Genomic DNA, 18,629 nt, shown 5'->3' with positions numbered 1-18,629 from the left:
GCGAAACGAGTAACGGGAAGGAACGCGGCGACCCAGCAAGCGGAAGAAGAAAACGGCGACTACGATCCGTCGTGGAAAAGTGAAAACACGGAATTAAACTAAGAGTTGTGCATGTTCTGTTCGCCTTGTTTTCGTTCTCTAATTCGTATTTATAAAATGCGAGCCTTCATGTTGAAGCCTGATGAAACGTTCCTGCGTATTGCGAATCCGTGCCGATTCGCTTGGAATGGGAATTTTCATGAATCGAGTTTTAAAAATGACCATGTTCACAGACTGCTGTCTAGCGCCTCCCCTCGTTTTATTAATACATCGTTTAGCCTCCCTTTGTTTGTCTATTTATTTAAAAAAAAAAACGTGCTACCTCCCACCCTCCCTCCTTACGTCTTCCCTCGGTTTACTCTATCGTTCTTTCGTCCCTACGTTGTGTTTAGGTCTACCCCCCCTGCGATTGGGTGCATTCTGCAGTTAACTAGAGGAGTTCCCCTCCCCCCTCCCTCCCTCCCCCCCGCCCACCCTCATGGAGACACACACACAGGGTCGTGGGGGCTGTCCGTCAGGCAGAGCGGCCAATAGCGTCCCTCTCCCCCACGATCAGGGCAGTGCAATACACAGATGGATGAGTTTCCCCCGGTAACCCTCCTAAAGGTTCGACTGTGTGAGAGAGAGAGAGAGAGAGAGAGAGAGAGAGAGAGAGAGGAAGGAAAAGGGATTAGGACACGCCTATACAGGATGTAAAAAAAGAGTCATGTATAATGAGGGGCGGAGCTTTACCTGACAGCACGTGATCGTGCTGCGCGTGTGTAGGGCGGGTTCTACACGCCGTAGCATGCGGAGAGACGCTCCTTCAGGATGGGAGGGAACTGCTCCGAGAACTGCTGCCAATTCTCCTCCCCGACCTGGTCCTTAAAACCATGCAGGATCTACACACACACACACACACACAGTCTTTCACAGTGTTTAAAAGTTTTCCTGCCACAAGCTAAAGTTTGCAGAGTTGCTGCAGCCGAGGAAGCTTCTGCCCACAATTCTGAAGCTTGTGGCCAGAAAAGTGCACAACACACACAGACGCACACACCAGATGCTCAGACTAGCTGATGAAGTTAACTAGCCAGTTTGGAGGACTTTCTTTACAGTCTTGTGATATAAATGTATATTACGTGGGTCAATCATTTCTTCAACCATCACCGAGAACATCATTTATTGTGCAATTCTCTTTCAAATGATCGCTGCTTAATTTTAAAATAAAGACTAAAATCCACAGCAAAAACCGTGCGTGCATGCGTACGTGTGTGTGTGTGTGTGTGTGTGTGTGAGAGAGAGAGAGAGATCCCAACCTTGTAGAACATTTCTCTGAGGTCTTCTTTGGGATTGACCCAGGAGGCCACGGCATCACAGAAGAAAATAAAGTCCTGAGAAAGAGACAAAGAGAGTGAATCAGAAGGAGGGACAGACAGAAAGACAGAGACAGATTGTTTTTTTTTTCTCCTCACCTGCACCACACCTCCAGGATTTACACCAATCATCACACAGATGCCCCTGAAGGCGGAGTCTTTCTCCTCGTTATCTCGGATATTCCTTAGCGACGTGCACCTACACACACACAGACACCAGAACCCCTGAATGATTTCCAAGGAGTAATCAGTAAGTGTATGAGAAAGATGAATGAAGATGAACAAAACTCACCACGGCCGAATGAACTGCTGCAGCATCGGAGCCACTTCCTGTGGACACACATAACCCAGTCGACCAATCGTGATAGCTGGAGATGAAAAGGGAGGGAGTCAAAACCTTATGGCCGAGTTGCTATGCATTCGTTTCAGTCGTTCAGTACCCAACACTCGCAATTTCCCAAGTGCCTAGCAACAGCGCTGTCATGACTTTAACCACGACCGTGGCAAGTTTTCATACACACGCACACTTTAAATACAGACACACTGAAAATATATATGGATCCCCGCGCCCCCCACACACACAAACTCAACTTCCAAACAATGACATAATAACTGAATAGAAGGTGAGAGTTAAGAGGTTGGAGTGGGTACAGAGGTTTTTAGGAGAATGTAAGCATGTTTAAAAGTGCGTATGGAGGTGTCGAGGAGAGTGTGTATGGAGAGAGTATGGCGGTGTAGAGGAGTGAGTGTAGGAGAGTGTAGGGAGGTGTAGAGGAGAGAGTGTATGGAGGTGTAGAGGAGAGTGTAGGGACAGTGTATGGAGGTGTAGAGGAGAGTGTAGGAGAGTGCATGGAGGTGTAGAAGAGAGTGTATGAGAGTGTATGGAGGTGTAGAGGAGAGAGTGTATGGAGAGTGTATGGAGGTGTAGAGGATAGAGTGTATGGAGGTGTAGAGGATAGAGTGTATGGAGGTGTAGAGGATAGAGTGTATGGAGGTGTAGAGGATAGAGTGTATGGAGGTGTAGAGGATAGAGTGTATGGAGGTGTAGAGGAGAAAGTGTATGGAGGTGTAGAGGAGAGTGTAGGGAGGTGTAGAGGAGAGTGTAGGAGAGTGTATGGAGGTGTAGAGGAGAGAGTGTATGGAGGTGTAGAGGAGAGTGTAGGAGAGTGTATGGAGGTGTAGAGGAGAGAGTGTATGGAGGTGTAGAGGAGAGAGTAGGAGAGTGTATGGAGGTGTAGAGGAGAGAGTGTATGGAGAGTGTATGGAGGTGTAGAGGAGAGAGTGTATGGAGGTGTAGAGGAGAGAGTGTATGGAGGTGTAGAGGAGAGTGTAGGAGAGTGTATGGAGGTGTAGAGGAGAGAGTGTATGGAGGTGTAGAGGATAGTGTATGGAGGTGTAGAGGAGAGTGTAGGGAGGTGTAGAGGAGAGTGTAGGAGAGTGTATGGAGGTGTAGAGGAGAGAGTGTATGGAGGTGTAGAGGATAGAGTGTATGGAGGTGTAGAGGAGAGTGTATGGACAGTGTATGGAGGTGTAGAGGAGAGTGTAGGAGAGTGCATGGAGGTGTAGAGGAGAGTGTAGGAGAGTGCATGGAGGTGTAGAGGAGAGAGTAGGAGAGTGCATGGAGGTGTAGAGGAGAGAGTGTATGGAGGTGTAGAGGAGAGAGTGTATGGAGGTGTAGAGGAGAGTGTATGGACAGTGTATGGAGGTGTAGAGGAGAGTGTAGGAGAGTGCATGGAGGTGTAGAGGAGAGTGTAGGAGAGTGCAGGAGAGTGCATGGAGGTGTAGAGGAGAGTCTAGGAGAGTGTAGGACAGTGTATGGAGGTGTAGAGGACAGTGTATGGAGGTGTAGAGGACAGTGTATGGAGGTGTAGAGGAGAGTGTAGGAGAGTGCATGGAGGTGTAGAGGAGAGTGTAGGAGAGTGCATGGAGGTGTAGAGGAGAGTGTAGGAGAGTGTATGGAGGTGTAGAGGAGAGAGTGTATGGAGGTGTAGAGGAGAGAGTGTATGGAGGTGTAGAGGAGAGAGTGTATGGAGGTGTAGAGGAGAGAGTGTATGGAGCTGTAGAGGACAGAGTGTATGGAGCTGTAGAGGACAGTGTAGGAGAGTGTATGGAGGTGTAGAGGAGAGTGTAGGAGAGTGTATGGAGGTGTAGAGGAGAGTGTGGGAGAGTGTATGGAGGTGTAGAGGAGTATGTGTATGGACAGTGTATGGAGGTGTAGAGGAGAGAGTGTAGGAGAGTGCATGGAGGTGTAGAGGAGAGCGTAGGAGAGTGCATGGAGGTGTAGAGGAGAGTGTAGGAGAGTGCATGGAGGTGTAGAGGAGAGTGTAGGAGAGTGCATGGAGGTGTAGAGGAGAGAGTAGGAGAGTGCATGGAGGTGTAGAGGAGAGAGTAGGAGAGTGCATGGAGGTGTAGAGGAGAGAGTAGGAGAGTGCATGGAGGTGTAGAGGAGAGTGTAGGAGAGTGCATGGAGGTGTAGAGGAGAGTGTAGGAGAGTGCATGGAGGTGTAGAGGAGAGTGTAGGAGAGTGCATGGAGGTGTAGAGGAGAGTGTAGGAGAGTGCATGGAGGTGTAGAGGAGAGTGTAGGAGAGTGCATGGAGGTGTAGAGGAGAGTGTAGGAGAGTGCATGGAGGTGTAGAGGAGAGTGTAGGAGAGTGCAAGGAGGTGTAGAGGAGAGTGTAGGAGAGTGCATGGAGGTGTAGAGGAGAGTGTAGGAGAGTGCATGGAGGTGTAGAGGAGAGTGCATGGAGGTGTAGAGGAGAGAGTGTATGGAGGTGTAGAGGAGAGTGTAGGAGAGTGTATGGAGGTGTAGAGGAGTATGTGTATGGACAGTGTATGGAGGTGTAGAGGACAGAGTGTAGGAGAGTGTATGGAGGTGTAGAGGAGAGAGTGTAGGGAGGTGTAGAGGAGAGAGTGTAGGGAGGTGTAGAGGAGAGTGTAGGAGAGTGTATGGAGGTGTAGAGGAGAGAGTGTATGGAGAGTGTATGGAGGTGTAGAGGAGAGAGTGTATGGAGGTGTAGAGGAGAGTGTAGGAGAGTGTATGGAGGTGTAGAGGAGAGAGTGTATGGAGGTGTAGAGGAGAGAGTAGGAGAGTGTATGGAGGTGTAGAGGAGAGAGTGTATGGAGAGTGTATGGAGGTGTAGAGGAGAGAGTGTATGGAGGTGTAGAGGAGAGAGTGTATGGAGGTGTAGAGGAGAGTGTAGGAGAGTGTATGGAGGTGTAGAGGAGAGAGTGTATGGAGGTGTAGAGGATAGTGTATGGAGGTGTAGAGGAGAGTGTAGGGAGGTGTAGAGGAGAGTGTAGGAGAGTGTATGGAGGTGTAGAGGAGAGAGTGTATGGAGGTGTAGAGGATAGAGTGTATGGAGGTGTAGAGGAGAGTGTATGGACAGTGTATGGAGGTGTAGAGGAGAGTGTAGGAGAGTGCATGGAGGTGTAGAGGAGAGTGTAGGAGAGTGCATGGAGGTGTAGAGGAGAGAGTAGGAGAGTGCATGGAGGTGTAGAGGAGAGAGTGTATGGAGGTGTAGAGGAGAGAGTGTATGGAGGTGTAGAGGAGAGTGTATGGACAGTGTATGGAGGTGTAGAGGAGAGTGTAGGAGAGTGCATGGAGGTGTAGAGGAGAGTGTAGGAGAGTGCAGGAGAGTGCATGGAGGTGTAGAGGAGAGTCTAGGAGAGTGTAGGACAGTGTATGGAGGTGTAGAGGACAGTGTATGGAGGTGTAGAGGACAGTGTATGGAGGTGTAGAGGAGAGTGTAGGAGAGTGCATGGAGGTGTAGAGGAGAGTGTAGGAGAGTGCATGGAGGTGTAGAGGAGAGTGTAGGAGAGTGTATGGAGGTGTAGAGGAGAGAGTGTATGGAGGTGTAGAGGAGAGAGTGTATGGAGGTGTAGAGGAGAGAGTGTATGGAGCTGTAGAGGACAGAGTGTATGGAGCTGTAGAGGACAGTGTAGGAGAGTGTATGGAGGTGTAGAGGAGAGTGTAGGAGAGTGTATGGAGGTGTAGAGGAGAGTGTAGGAGAGTGTATGGAGGTGTAGAGGAGTATGTGTATGGACAGTGTATGGAGGTGTAGAGGAGAGAGTGTAGGAGAGTGCATGGAGGTGTAGAGGAGAGCGTAGGAGAGTGCATGGAGGTGTAGAGGAGAGTGTAGGAGAGTGCATGGAGGTGTAGAGGAGAGTGTAGGAGAGTGCATGGAGGTGTAGAGGAGAGAGTAGGAGAGTGCATGGAGGTGTAGAGGAGAGAGTAGGAGAGTGCATGGAGGTGTAGAGGAGAGAGTAGGAGAGTGCATGGAGGTGTAGAGGAGAGTGTAGGAGAGTGCATGGAGGTGTAGAGGAGAGTGTAGGAGAGTGCATGGAGGTGTAGAGGAGAGTGTAGGAGAGTGCATGGAGGTGTAGAGGAGAGTGTAGGAGAGTGCATGGAGGTGTAGAGGAGAGTGTAGGAGAGTGCATGGAGGTGTAGAGGAGAGTGTAGGAGAGTGCATGGAGGTGTAGAGGAGAGTGTAGGAGAGTGCATGGAGGTGTAGAGGAGAGTGTAGGAGAGTGCAAGGAGGTGTAGAGGAGAGTGTAGGAGAGTGCATGGAGGTGTAGAGGAGAGTGTAGGAGAGTGCATGGAGGTGTAGAGGAGAGTGCATGGAGGTGTAGAGGAGAGAGTGTATGGAGGTGTAGAGGAGAGTGTAGGAGAGTGTATGGAGGTGTAGAGGAGTATGTGTATGGACAGTGTATGGAGGTGTAGAGGACAGAGTGTAGGAGAGTGTATGGAGGTGTAGAGGAGAGAGTGTAGGGAGGTGTAGAGGAGAGAGTGTAGGGAGGTGTAGAGGATAGAGTGTATGGAGGTGTAGAGGATAGAGTGTATGGAGGTGTAGAGGAGAGTGTAGGAGAGTGTATGGAGGTGTAGAGGAGAGTGTAGGAGAGTGTAGAGGAGAGAGTGTAGGAGAGTAGGGAGGTGTAGAGGAGTGTATGGAGGTGTAGAGGAGAGTGTATGGACAGTGTATGGAGGTGTAGAGGAGAGTGTAGGAGAGTGCATGGAGGTGTAGAGGAGAGTGTAGGAGAGTGCATGGAGGTGTAGAGGAGAGAGTAGGAGAGTGCATGGAGGTGTAGAGGAGAGAGTAGGAGAGTGCATGGAGGTGTAGAGGAGAGAGTAGGAGAGTGCATGGAGGTGTAGAGGAGAGAGTAGGAGAGTGCATGGAGGTGTAGGAGAGTGTATGGACAGTGCATGGAGGTGTAGAGGAGAGTGTAGGAGAGTGCATGGAGGTGTAGAGGAGAGTGTAGGAGAGTGCATGGAGGTGTAGAGGAGAGTGTAGGAGAGTGCATGGAGGTGTAGAGGAGAGTGTAGGAGAGTGCATGGAGGTGTAGAGGAGAGTGTAGGAGAGTGCATGGAGGTGTAGAGGAGAGTGTAGGAGAGTGCATGGAGGTGTAGAGGAGAGTGTAGGAGAGTGCATGGAGGTGTAGAGGAGAGTGTAGGAGAGTGCATGGAGGTGTAGAGGAGAGTGTAGGAGAGTGCATGGAGGTGTAGAGGAGAGTGTAGGAGAGTGTAGAGGAGAGAGTGTAGGAGAGTAGGGAGGTGTAGAGGAGTGTATGGAGGTGTAGAGGAGAGAGTGTATGGAGGTGTAGAGGAGAGTGTATGGACAGTGTATGGAGGTGTAGAGGAGAGTGTAGGAGAGTGCATGGAGGTGTAGAGGAGAGTGTAGGAGAGTGCATGGAGGTGTAGAGGAGAGTGTAGGAGAGTGCATGGAGGTGTAGAGGAGAGTGTAGGAGAGTGCAAGGAGGTGTAGAGGAGAGTGTAGGAGAGTGCATGGAGGTGTAGAGGAGAGTGTAGGAGAGTGCATGGAGGTGTAGAGGAGAGTGTAGGAGAGTGCATGGAGGTGTAGAGGAGAGTGTAGGAGAGTGCATGGAGGTGTAGAAGAGAGTGCATGGAGGTGTAGAGGAGAGTGTAGGAGAGTGTATGGAGGTGTAGAGGAGAGTGTAGGAGAGTGTATGGAGGTGTAGAGGAGAGTGTAGGAGAGTGTAGAGGAGAGAGTGTAGGAGAGTAGGGAGGTGTAGAGGAGTGTATGGAGGTGTAGAGGAGAGAGTGTATGGAGGTGTAGAGGAGAGTGTAGGAGAGTGCATGGAGGTGTAGAGGAGAGTGTAGGAGAGTGCATGGAGGTGTAGAGGAGAGAGTAGGAGAGTGCATGGAGGTGTAGAGGAGAGAGTGTATGGAGGTGTAGAAGAGAGAGTGTATGGAGGTGTAGAAGAGAGAGTGTATGGAGGTGTAGAGGAGAGAGTGTATGGAGGTGTAGAGGAGAGTGTAGGAGAGTGTATGGAGGTGTAGAGGAGAGTGTAAGAGAGTGCATGGAGGTGTAGAGGAGAGTGTAGGAGAGTGCATGGAGGTGTAGAGGAGAGTGTATGGACAGTGTATGGAGGTGTAGAGGAGAGTGTAGGAGAGTGCATGGAGGTGTAGAGGAGAGTGTATGGAGGTGTAGAGGAGAGTGTATGGACAGTGCATGGAGGTGTAGAGGAGAGTGTAGGAGAGTGCATGGAGGTGTAGAGGAGAGTGTAGGAGAGTGCATGGAGGTGTAGAGGAGAGTATATGGAGGTGTAGAGGAGAGAGTGTATGGAGGTGTAGAGGAGAGTGTAGATGGAGGTGTAGAGGAGAGTGTAGGAGAGTGTATGGAGGTGTAGAGGAGAGTGTAGGAGAGTGCATGGAGGTGTAGAGGAGAGTGTATGGAGGTGTAGAGGAGAGTGTATGGACAGTGCATGGAGGTGTAGAGGAGAGTGTAGGAGAGTGCATGGAGGTGTAGAGGAGAGTGTAGGAGAGTGCATGGAGGTGTAGAGGAGAGTGTATGGAGGTGTAGAGGAGAGAGTGTATGGAGGTGTAGAGGAGAGTGTAGGAGAGTGTATGGAGGTGTAGAGGAGAGTGTAGGAGAGTGTATGGAGGTGTAGAGGAGTATGTGTATGGACAGTGTATGGAGGTGTAGAGGACAGAGTGTAGGAGAGTGTATGGAGGTGTAGAGGAGAGAGTGTAGGGAGGTGTAGAGGAGAGAGTGTAGGGAGGTGTAGAGGAGAGAGTGTATGGAGGTGTAGAGGAGAGAGTGTAGGAGAGTGTATGGAGGTGTAGAGGATAGAGTGTATGGAGGTGTAGAGGATAGAGTGTATGGAGGTGTAGAGGATAGAGTGTATGGAGGTGTAGAGGAGAGTGTATGGACAGTGTATGGAGGTGTAGAGGAGAGTGCATGGAGGTGTAGAGGAGAGTGTAGCAGAGTGCAAGGAGGTGTAGAGGAGAGTGTAGGAGAGTGCAAGGAGGTGTAGAGGAGAGTGTAGGAGAGTGCAAGGAGGTGTAGAGGAGAGTGTAGGAGAGTGTAGAGGAGAGAGTGTAGGAGAGTAGGGAGGTGTAGAGGAGAGAGTGTATGGAGGTGTAGAGGAGAGTGTGTATGGACAGTGTATGGAGGTGTAGAGGAGAGAGTGTATGGAGGTGTAGAGGAGAGTGTGTATGGAGAGTGTGTATGGACAGTGTATGGAGGTGTAGAGGAGAGTGTAGGAGAGTGTATGGAGGTGTAGAGGAGAGAGTGTATGGAGGTGTAGAGGAGAGAGTGTATGGAGGTGTAGAGGAGAGGGTGTATGGAGGTGTAGAGGAGAGAGTGTATGGAGGTGTAGAGGAGAGAGTGTATGGAGGTGTAGAGGAGAGTGTAGGAGAGTGTATGGAGGTGTAGAGGAGTATGTGTATGGACAGTGTATGGAGGTGTAGAGGAGAGAGTGTAGGAGAGTGTATGGAGGTGTAGAGGAGAGAGTGTAGGGACAGTGTATAGAGGTGTAGAGGAGAGTGTAGGAGAGTGCATGGAGGTGTAGAGGAGAGTGTAGGAGAGTGCAAGGAGGTGTAGAGGAGAGTGTAGGAGAGTGCATGGAGGTGTAGAGGAGAGTGTAGGAGAGTGCATGGAGGTGTAGAGGAGAGTGTAGGAGAGTGCATGGAGGTGTAGAGGAGAGTGTAGGAGAGTGCATGGAGGTGTAGAGGAGAGTGTAGGAGAGTGCATGGAGGTGTAGAGGAGAGTGTAGGAGAGTGCATGGAGGTGTAGAGGAGAGAGTAGGAGAGTGCATGGAGGTGTAGAGGAGAGTGTAGGAGAGTGCATGGAGGTGTAGAGGAGAGTGTAGCAGAGTGCATGGAGGTGTAGAGGAGAGTGTAGGAGAGTGCATGGAGGTGTAGAGGAGAGTGTAGGAGAGTGCATGGAGGTGTAGAGGAGAGTGTAGGAGAGTGCATGGAGGTGTAGAGGAGAGTGTAGGAGAGTGCATGGAGGTGTAGAGGAGAGTGTAGGAGAGTGCATGGAGGTGTAGAGGAGAGTGTAGGAGAGTGCATGGAGGTGTAGAGGAGAGTGTAGGAGAGTGCATGGAGGTGTAGAGGAGAGTGTAGGAGAGTGCATGGAGGTGAAGAGGAGAGTGCATGGAGGTGTAGAGGAGAGTGTAGGAGAGTGTATGGAGGTGTAGAGGAGAGTGTAGGAGAGTGTATGGAGGTGTAGAGGAGAGTGTAGGAGAGTGTAGAGGACAGAGTGTAGGAGAGTAGGGAGGTGTAGAGGAGTGTATGGAGGTGTAGAGGAGAGAGTGCATGGAGGTGTAGAGGAGAGTGTAGGAGAGTGCATGGAGGTGTAGAGGAGAGTGTAGGAGAGTGCATGGAGGTGTAGAGGAGAGTGTAGGAGAGTGCATGGAGGTGTAGAGGAGAGTGTAGGAGAGTGCATGGAGGTGTAGAGGAGAGTGTAGGAGAGTGCATGGAGGTGTAGAGGAGAGTGTAGGAGAGTGCATGGAGGTGTAGAGGAGAGTGTAGGAGAGTGTAGAGGAGAGAGTGTAGGAGAGTAGGGAGGTGTAGAGGAGTGTATGGAGGTGTAGAGGAGAGAGTGTATGGAGGTGTAGAGGAGAGTGTATGGACAGTGTATGGAGGTGTAGAGGAGAGTGTAGGAGAGTGCATGGAGGTGTAGAGGAGAGTGTAGGAGAGTGCATGGAGGTGTAGAGGAGAGTGTAGGAGAGTGCATGGAGGTGTCGAGGAGAGTGTAGGAGAGTGCAAGGAGGTGTAGAGGAGAGTGTAGGAGAGTGCATGGAGGTGTAGAGGAGAGTGTAGGAGAGTGCATGGAGGTGTAGAGGAGAGTGTAGGAGAGTGCATGGAGGTGTAGAAGAGAGTGCATGGAGGTGTAGAGGAGAGTGTAGGAGAGTGTATGGAGGTGTAGAGGAGAGTGTAGGAGAGTGTATGGAGGTGTAGAGGAGAGTGTAGGAGAGTGTAGAGGAGAGAGTGTAGGAGAGTAGGGAGGTGTAGAGGAGTGTATGGAGGTGTAGAGGAGAGAGTGTATGGAGGTGTAGAGGAGTGTGTAGGAGAGTGCATGGAGGTGTAGAGGAGAGTGTAGGAGAGTGCATGGAGGTGTAGAGGAGAGAGTAGGAGAGTGCATGGAGGTGTAGAGGAGAGAGTGTATGGAGGTGTAGAAGAGAGAGTGTATGGAGGTGTAGAAGAGAGAGTGTATGGAGGTGTAGAGGAGAGAGTGTATGGAGGTGTAGAGGAGAGTGTAGGAGAGTGTATGGAGGTGTAGAGGAGAGTGTAAGAGAGTGCATGGAGGTGTAGAGGAGAGTGTAGGAGAGTGCATGGAGGTGTAGAGGAGAGTGTATGGACAGTGTATGGAGGTGTAGAGGAGAGTGTAGGAGAGTGCATGGAGGTGTAGAGGAGAGTGTATGGAGGTGTAGAGGAGAGTGTATGGACAGTGCATGGAGGTGTAGAGGAGAGTGTAGGAGAGTGCATGGAGGTGTAGAGGAGAGTGTAGGAGAGTGCATGGAGGTGTAGAGGAGAGTGTATGGAGGTGTAGAGGAGAGAGTGTATGGAGGTGTAGAGGAGAGTGTAGATGGAGGTGTAGAGGAGAGTGTAGGAGAGTGTATGGAGGTGTAGAGGAGAGTGTAGGAGAGTGTATGGAGGTGTAGAGGAGTATGTGTATGGACAGTGTATGGAGGTGTAGAGGACAGAGTGTAGGAGAGTGTATGGAGGTGTAGAGGAGAGAGTGTAGGGAGGTGTAGAGGAGAGAGTGTATGGAGGTGTAGAGGAGAGAGTGTAGGAGAGTGTATGGAGGTGTAGAGGATAGAGTGTATGGAGGTGTAGAGGATAGAGTGTATGGAGGTGTAGAGGATAGAGTGTATGGAGGTGTAGAGGAGAGTGTATGGACAGTGTATGGAGGTGTAGAGGAGAGTGCATGGAGGTGTAGAGGAGAGTGTAGGAGAGTGCAAGGAGGTGTAGAGGAGAGTGTAGGAGAGTGCAAGGAGGTGTAGAGGAGAGTGTAGGAGAGTGCAAGGAGGTGTAGAGGAGAGTGTAGGAGAGTGCAAGGAGGTGTAGAGGAGAGTGTAGGAGAGTGTAGGAGAGTGTAGAGGAGAGAGTGTAGGAGAGTAGGGAGGTGTAGAGGAGAGAGTGTATGGAGGTGTAGAGGAGAGTGTGTATGGACAGTGTATGGAGGTGTAGAGGAGAGAGTGTATGGAGGTGTAGAGGAGAGTGTGTATGGAGAGTGTGTATGGACAGTGTATGGAGGTGTAGAGGAGAGTGTAGGAGAGTGTATGGAGGTGTAGAGGAGAGAGTGTATGGAGGTGTAGAGGAGAGAGTGTATGGAGGTGTAGAGGAGAGGGTGTATGGAGGTGTAGAGGAGAGAGTGTATGGAGGTGTAGAGGAGAGAGTGTATGGAGGTGTAGAGGAGAGTGTAGGAGAGTGTATGGAGGTGTAGAGGAGTATGTGTATGGACAGTGTATGGAGGTGTAGAGGAGAGAGTGTAGGAGAGTGTATGGAGGTGTAGAGGAGAGAGTGTAGGAGAGTGTATGGAGGTGTAGAGGAGAGAGTGTAGGGACAGTGTATAGAGGTGTAGAGGAGAGTGTAGGAGAGTGCATGGAGGTGTAGAGGAGAGTGTAGGAGAGTGCAAGGAGGTGTAGAGGAGAGTGTAGGAGAGTGCATGGAGGTGTAGAGGAGAGAGTGTAGGAGAGTGTATGGAGGTGTAGAGGAGAGAGTGTAGGAGAGTGTATGGAGGTGTAGAGGAGAGAGTGTAGGGACAGTGTATAGAGGTGTAGAGGAGAGTGTAGGAGAGTGCATGGAGGTGTAGAGGAGAGTGTAGGAGAGTGCATGGAGGTGTAGAGGAGAGTGTAGGAGAGTGCATGGAGGTGTAGAGGAGAGTGTAGGAGAGTGCATGGAGGTGTAGAGGAGAGTGTAGGAGAGTGTAGAGGAGAGAGTAGGAGAGTGTAGAGGAGAGAGTGTAGGAGAGTAGGGAGGTGTAGAGGAGTGTACGGAGGTGTAGAGGAGAGACTGTAGGAGAGTGTAGGGAGGTGTAGAGAAGAGAGTGTATGGAGGTGTAGAGGAGAGAGTGTATGGAGGTGTAGAGGAGAGAGTGTATGGAGGTGTAGAGGAGAGAATGTATGGAGGTGTAGAGGAGAGAATGTATGGAGGTGTAGAGGAGAGTGTATGGAGGCGTAGAGGAGAGAGTGTATGGAGGTGTAGAGGAGAGTGTAGGAGAGTGTATGGAGGTGTAGAGGAGTGTGTGTATGGACAGTGTATGGAGGTGTAGAGGAGAGAGTGTAGGAGAGTGTATGGAGGTGTAGAGGAGTGTGTGTATGGACAGTGTATGGAGGTGTAGAGGAGAGTGTAGGAGAGTGCATGGAGGTGTAGAGGAGAGTGTAGGAGAGTGCATGGAGGTGTAGAGGAGAGTGTAGGAGAGTGCAAGGAGGTGTAGAGGAGAGTGTAGGAGAGTGCATGGAGGTGTAGAGGAGAGTGTAGGAGAGTGTAGAGGAGAGAGTGTAGGAGAGTAGGGAGGTGTAGAGGAGAGAGTGTAGGAGAGTGTAGGGAGGTGTAGAGGAGAGAGTGTATGGAGGTGTAGAGGAGAGAGTGTATGGAGAGTGTATGGAGGTGTAGAGGAGAGTGTAGGAGAGTGTATGGAGGTGTAGAGGAGAGAGTGTAGGAGAGTGTATGGAGGTGTAGAGAGAGTGTAGGAGAGTGCATGGAGGTTTAGAGGAGAGAGTGTAGGAGAGTGCATGGAGGTGTAGAGGAGAGAGTGTAGGAGAGTGCATGGAGGTGTAGAGGAGAGAGTGTAGGAGAGTGCATGGAGGTGTAGAGGAGAGAGTGTAGGAGAGTGTATGGAGGTGTAGAGGAGAGTGTAGGAGAGTGTATGGAGGTGTAGAGGAGAGAGTGTAGGAGAGTGTAGGGAGGTGTAGAGGAGAGAGTGTAGGAGAGTGTAGGGAGGTGTAGAGGAGAGAGTGTAGGGAGGTGTAGAGGAGAGAGTGTAGGAGAGTGTAGGGAGGTGTAGAGGAGAGAGTGTATGGAGGTGTAGAGGAGAGAGTGTAGGAGAGTGTATGGAGGTGTAGAGGAGAGTGTAGGAGAGTGTATGGAGGTGTAGAGGAGAGAGTGTAGGAGAGTGCATGGAGGTGTAGAGGAGAGTGTAGGAGAGTGTATGGAGGTGTAGAGGAGAGAGTGTAGGAGAATGTAGGGAGGTGTAGAGGAGAGAGTGTAGGAGAGTGTAGGGAGGTGTAGAGGAGAGAGTGTATGGAGAGTGTATGGAGGTGTAGAGGAGAGAGTGTAGGAGAGTGCATGGAGGTGTAGAGGAGAGAGTGTAGGAGAGTGCATGGAGGTGTAGAGGAGAGAGTGTAGGAGAGTGCATGGAGGTGTAGAGGAGAGTGCAGGAGAGTGCATGGAGGTGTAGAGGAGAGAGTGTAGGAGAGTGCATGGAGGTGTAGAGGAGAGAGTGTAGGAGAGTGCATGGAGGTGTAGAGAAGAGTGTAGGAGAGTGTATGGAGGTGTAGAGGAGAGTGTAGGAGAGTGTATGGAGGTGTAGAGGAGAGAGTGTAGGAGAGTGTAGGGAGGTGTAGAGGAGAGAGTGTAGGAGAGTGTATGGAGGTGTAGAGGAGAGAGTGTATGGAGGTGTAGAGGAGAGTGTAGGAGAGTGTATGGAGGTGTAGAGGAGAGAGTGTAGGAGAGTGCATGGAGGTGTAGAGGAGAGAGTGTAGGAGAGTGCATGGAGGTGTAGAGGAGTGTGTGTATGGACAGTGTATGGAGGTGTAGAGGAGAGTGTAGGAGAGTGTATGGAGGTGTAGAGGAGAGAGTGTATGGAGGTGTAGAGGAGAGAGTGTAGGAGAGTGTATGGAGGTGTAGAGGAGAGAGTGTATGGAGGTGTAGAGGAGAGAGTGTATGGAGGTGTAGAGGAGAGAGTGTATGGAGGTGTAGAGGAGAGAGTGTATGGAGGTGTAGAGGAGAGAGTGTATGGAGGTGTAGAGGAGAGAGTGTATGGAGGTGTAGAGGAGAGAGTGTATGGAGGTGTAGAGGAGAGAGTGTATGGAGGTGTAGAGGAGAGAGTGTATGGAGGTGTAGAGGAGAGAGTGTATGGAGGTGTAGAGGAGAGTGTATGGACAGTGTATGGAGGTGTAGAGGAGAGTGTAGGAGAGTGCATGGAGGTGTAGAGGAGAGAGTAGGAGAGTGCATGGAGGTGTAGAGGAGAGAGTGTATGGAGGTGTAGAGGAGAGAGTGTATGGAGGTGTAGAGGAGAGTGTATGGACAGTGTATGGAGGTGTAGAGGAGAGTGTAGGAGAGTGCATGGAGGTGTAGAGGAGAGTGTAGGAGAGTGCAGGAGAGTGCATGGAGGTGTAGAGGAGAGTCTAGGAGAGTGCATGGAGGTGTAGAGGAGAGTGTAGGACAGTGTATGGAGATGTAGAGGACAGTGTATGGAGGTGTAGAGGACAGTGTATGGAGGTGTAGAGGAGAGTGTAGGAGAGTGCATGGAGGTGTAGAGGAGAGTGTAGGAGAGTGCATGGAGGTGTAGAGGAGAGTGTAGGAGAGTGTATGGAGGTGTAGAGGAGAGAGTGTATGGAGGTGTAGAGGAGAGAGTGTATGGAGCTGTAGAGGAGAGTGTAGGAGAGTGTATGGAGGTGTAGAGGAGAGTGTAGGAGAGTGTATGGAGGTGTAGAGGAGAGTGTAGGAGAGTGTATGGAGGTGTAGAGGAGTATGTGTATGGACAGTGTATGGAGGTGTAGAGGAGAGAGTGTAGGAGAGTGCATGGAGGTGTAGAGGAGAGCGTAGGAGAGTGCATGGAGGTGTAGAGGAGAGTGTAGGAGAGTGCATGGAGGTGTAGAGGAGAGTGTAGGAGAGTGCATGGAGGTGTAGAGGAGAGAGTAGGAGAGTGCATGGAGGTGTAGAGGAGAGAGTAGGAGAGTGCATGGAGGTGTAGAGGAGAGAGTAGGAGAGTGCATGGAGGTGTAGAGGAGAGAGTAGGAGAGTGCATGGAGGTGTAGAGGAGAGTGTATGGACAGTGCATGGAGGTGTAGAGGAGAGTGTATGGACAGTGCATGGAGGTGTAGAGGAGAGTGTATGGACAGTGCATGGAGATGTAGAGGAGAGTGTAGGAGAGTGCATGGAGGTGTAGAGGAGAGTGTAGGAGAGTGCATGGAGGTGTAGAGGAGTAGGAGAGTGCATGGAGGTGTAGAGGAGAGAGTAGGAGAGTGCATGGAGGTGTAGAGGAGAGAGTGTATGGAGGTGTAGAAGAGAGAGTGTATGGAGGTGTAGAGGAGAGAGTGTATGGAGGTGTAGAGGAGAGTGTAGGAGAGTGTATGGAGGTGTAGAGGAGAGTGTAAGAGAGTGCATGGAGGTGTAGAGGAGAGTGTAGGAGAGTGCATGGAGGTGTAGAGGAGAGTGTAGGAGAGTGCATGGAGGTGTAGAGGAGAGTGTAGGAGAGTGCATGGAGGTGTAGAGGAGAGTGTATGGAGGTGTAGAGGAGAGTGTAGGAGAGTGTATGGAGGTGTAGAGGAGAGTGTAGGAGAGTGTAGAGGAGAGAGTGTAGGAGAGTAGGGAGGTGTAGAGGAGTGTATGGAGGTGTAGAGGAGAGAGTGTATGGAGGTGTAGAGGAGAGTGTAGGAGAGTGCATGGAGGTGTAGAGGAGAGTGTAGGAGAGTGCATGGAGGTGTAGAGGAGAGTGTAGGAGAGTGCATGGAGGTGTAGAGGAGAGAGTAGGAGAGTGCATGGAGGTGTAGAGGAGAGAGTAGGAGAGTGCATGGAGGTGTAGAGGAGAGAGTAGGAGAGTGCATGGAGGTGTAGAGGAGAGTGTATGGACAGTGCATGGAGGTGTAGAGGAGAGTGTAGGAGAGTGCATGGAGGTGTAGAGGAGAGTGTAGGAGAGTGCATGGAGGTGTAGAGGAGAGTGTAGGAGAGTGCATGGAGGTGTAGAGGAGAGTGTAGGAGAGTGCATGGAGGTGTAGAGGAGAGTGTAGGAGAGTGCATGGAGGTGTAGAGGAGAGTGTAGGAGAGTGCATGGAGGTGTAGAGGAGAGTGTAGGAGAGTGCATGGAGGTGTAGAGGAGAGTGTAGGAGAGTGCATGGAGGTGTAGAGGAGAGTGTAGGAGAGTGCATGGAGGTGTAGAGGAGAGTGTAGGAGAGTGCATGGAGGTGTAGAGGAGAGTGTAGGAGAGTGCATGGAGGTGTAGAGGAGAGTGTAGGAGAGTGCATGGAGGTGTAGAGGAGAGTGTAGGAGAGTGCATGGAGGTGTAGAGGAGAGTGTAGGAGAGTGCATGGAGGTGTAGAGGAGAGTGTAGGAGAGTGCATGGAGGTGTAGAGGAGAGTGTAGGAGAGTGCATGGAGGTGTAGAGGAGAGTGTAGGAGAGTGCATGGAGGTGTAGAGGAGAGTGTAGGAGAGTGCATGGAGGTGTAGAGGAGAGTGTAGGAGAGTGCATGGAGGTGTAGAGGAGAGTGTAGGAGAGTGCATGGAGGTGTAGAGGAGAGTGTAGGAGAGTGCATGGAGGTGTAGAGGAGAGTGTAGGAGAGTGTATGGAGGTGTAGAGGAGAGTGTAGGAGAGTGTAGAGGAGAGAGTGTAGGAGAGTAGGGAGGTGTAGAGGAGTGTATGGAGGTGTAGAGGAGAGAGTGTATGGAGGTGTAGAGGAGAGTGTATGGACAGTGTATGGAGGTGTAGAGGAGAGTGTAGGAGAGTGCATGGAGGTGTAGAGGAGAGTGTAGGAGAGTGCATGGAGGTGTAGAGGAGAGAGTAGGAGAGTGCATGGAGGTGTAGAGGAGAGAGTAGGAGAGTGCATGGAGGTGTAGAGGAGAGAGTGTATGGAGGTGTAGAAGAGAGAGTGTATGGAGGTGTAGAGGAGAGAGTGTATGGAGGTGTAGAGGAGAGTGTAGGAGAGTGTATGGAGGTGTAGAGGAGAGTGTAAGAGAGTGCATGGAGGTGTAGAGGAGAGTGTAGGAGAGTGCATGGAGGTGTAGAGGAGAGTGTATGGACAGTGTATGGAGGTGTAGAGGAGAGTGTAGGAGAGTGCATGGAGGTGTAGAGGAGAGTGTAGGAGAGTGTATGGAGGTGTAGAGGAGAGTGTATGGACAGTGCATGGAGGTGTAGAGGAGAGTGTAGGAGAGTGCATGGAGGTGTAGAGGAGAGTGTAGGAGAGTGCATGGAGGTGTAGAGGAGAGTGTATGGAGGTGTAGAGGAGAGAGTGTATGGAGGTGTAGAGGAGAGTGTAGATGGAGGTGTAGAGGAGAGTGTAGGAGAGTGTATGGAGGTGTAGAGGAGAGTGTAGGAGAGTGTATGGAGGTGTAGAGGAGTATGTGTATGGACAGTGTATGGAGGTGTAGAGGACAGAGTGTAGGAGAGTGTATGGAGGTGTAGAGGAGAGAGTGTAGGGAGGTGTAGAGGAGAGAGTGTATGGAGGTGTAGAGGAGAGAGTGTAGGAGAGTGTATGGAGGTGTAGAGGATAGAGTGTATGGAGGTGTAGAGGATAGAGTGTATGGAGGTGTAGAGGAGAGTGTATGGACAGTGTATGGAGGTGTAGAGGAGAGTGCATGGAGGTGTAGAGGAGAGTGTAGGAGAGTGCAAGGAGGTGTAGAGGAGAGTGTAGGAGAGTGCAAGGAGGTGTAGAGGAGAGTGTAGGAGAGTGCAAGGAGGTGTAGAGGAGAGTGTAGGAGAGTGCAAGGAGGTGTAGAGGAGAGTGTAGGAGAGTGTAGAGGAGAGAGTGTAGGAGAGTAGGGAGGTGTAGAGGAGAGAGTGTATGGAGGTGTAGAGGAGAGTGTGTATGGACAGTGTATGGAGGTGTAGAGGAGAGAGTGTATGGAGGTGTAGAGGAGAGTGTGTATGGACAGTGTATGGAGGTGTAGAGGAGAGTGTAGGAGAGTGTATGGAGGTGTAGAGGAGAGAGTGTATGGAGGTGTAGAGGAGAGAGTGTATGGAGGTGTAGAGGAGAGGGTGTATGGAGGTGTAGAGGAGAGGGTGTATGGAGGTGTAGAGGAGAGGGTGTATGGAGGTGTAGAGGAGAGAGTG

General features: G+C 50.8%; 1 protein-coding gene across 1 annotated transcript in view; it reads right to left on the bottom strand.

Annotated features, from left to right (window-relative positions):
* Positions 1–520: 520 nt before the first annotated feature.
* The window catches only part of tnpo2b (transportin 2b), a 43,623-nt gene continuing 25,514 nt past the window's right edge, over positions 521–18,629 (bottom strand). The window contains exons 21-25 of the mRNA XM_060899126.1: positions 1,684–1,759; positions 1,491–1,590; positions 1,335–1,409; positions 772–920; positions 521–651 (exon numbers count right to left, since the gene is read on the bottom strand). Coding sequence (XP_060755109.1) covers positions 813–920; positions 1,335–1,409; positions 1,491–1,590; positions 1,684–1,759 — 359 coding nt within the window. The 3' untranslated portion in view covers positions 521–651; positions 772–812. The remainder of the gene's footprint in view (positions 652–771; positions 921–1,334; positions 1,410–1,490; positions 1,591–1,683; positions 1,760–18,629) is intronic.

This window comes from Neoarius graeffei, chromosome 18 (assembly GCF_027579695.1).
Source record: "Neoarius graeffei isolate fNeoGra1 chromosome 18, fNeoGra1.pri, whole genome shotgun sequence".
Taxonomy (NCBI): domain Eukaryota; kingdom Metazoa; phylum Chordata; class Actinopteri; order Siluriformes; family Ariidae; genus Neoarius; species Neoarius graeffei.
The sequence above is the reverse complement of the archived record's forward strand: the minus strand, read 5'-3'. Positions and strand labels throughout refer to the sequence as shown.